General features: G+C 46.5%; 1 protein-coding gene across 1 annotated transcript in view; it reads left to right on the top strand.

Annotated features, from left to right (window-relative positions):
- The window catches only part of LOC119591881 (monocarboxylate transporter 3-like), a gene marked incomplete in the record, with an annotated part of 53237 nt that overhangs the window by 47854 nt on the left and 4729 nt on the right, over positions 1–654 (top strand). Inside the window, 2 exon segments of the mRNA XM_037940622.1 lie at positions 8–131; positions 400–529. Coding sequence (XP_037796550.1) covers positions 8–131; positions 400–529 — 254 coding nt within the window.

Genomic DNA, 654 nt, shown 5'->3' with positions numbered 1-654 from the left:
TGACCAGAATAAAGCGGGCCAGGGACGAGCAGCTCCGCCAGTGCGCCTCCGCCTTGTCCATGACTTCAATGAACTCTAAAACGCAATCAAAATCCAATCTGGAGGAAAACTTAACAGCGTACGATGCCAAGGTTAGTTCGTGGTCAGTCAGCGATGGTGGATCATTAATACGTTGTTGTTTTGTTTCATTTGGAAACAAACGGGAATTAAATTATCTAAACTTTTATATTTCGGCCAAGTATGTGAAATCTATTATAACAAGAACTCGAGTAAGTATACTCTAGCACTTCATTAAAATAACCTTAAAATTCCTCCCCATATTGCATCCCAGTACCATGAAAATATATCTTACCGATGAAAGAAATAATCTATCCTTGCATAATACCCTGCATTTGCCAGGGAAGTGCCGCCGTTGCGAAGGCCTTCCTGGAGCGCCACGGAGGCAGCGCGCACAAGAGGTACAGCTTCCCGGGCATCGTCGTCACAAACCCCGACACCATCAAGGAGGAGACGGAGACCCCGCTCATTGGTAGGTCCTGAGCAGGCGAGGCTCGTGGTGGACAAAGAGACTGAGGCAGTTTTCGGCGGATTTTCCGACTGTGGGTGACGAGGTGGTGGAAATATATCTTTCTGTCATAACTGTTTTATTTGGTC

This window comes from Penaeus monodon, chromosome 29 (assembly GCF_015228065.2).
Source record: "Penaeus monodon isolate SGIC_2016 chromosome 29, NSTDA_Pmon_1, whole genome shotgun sequence".
NCBI lineage: Eukaryota > Metazoa > Arthropoda > Malacostraca > Decapoda > Penaeidae > Penaeus > Penaeus monodon.
The sequence above is the reverse complement of the archived record's forward strand: the minus strand, read 5'-3'. Positions and strand labels throughout refer to the sequence as shown.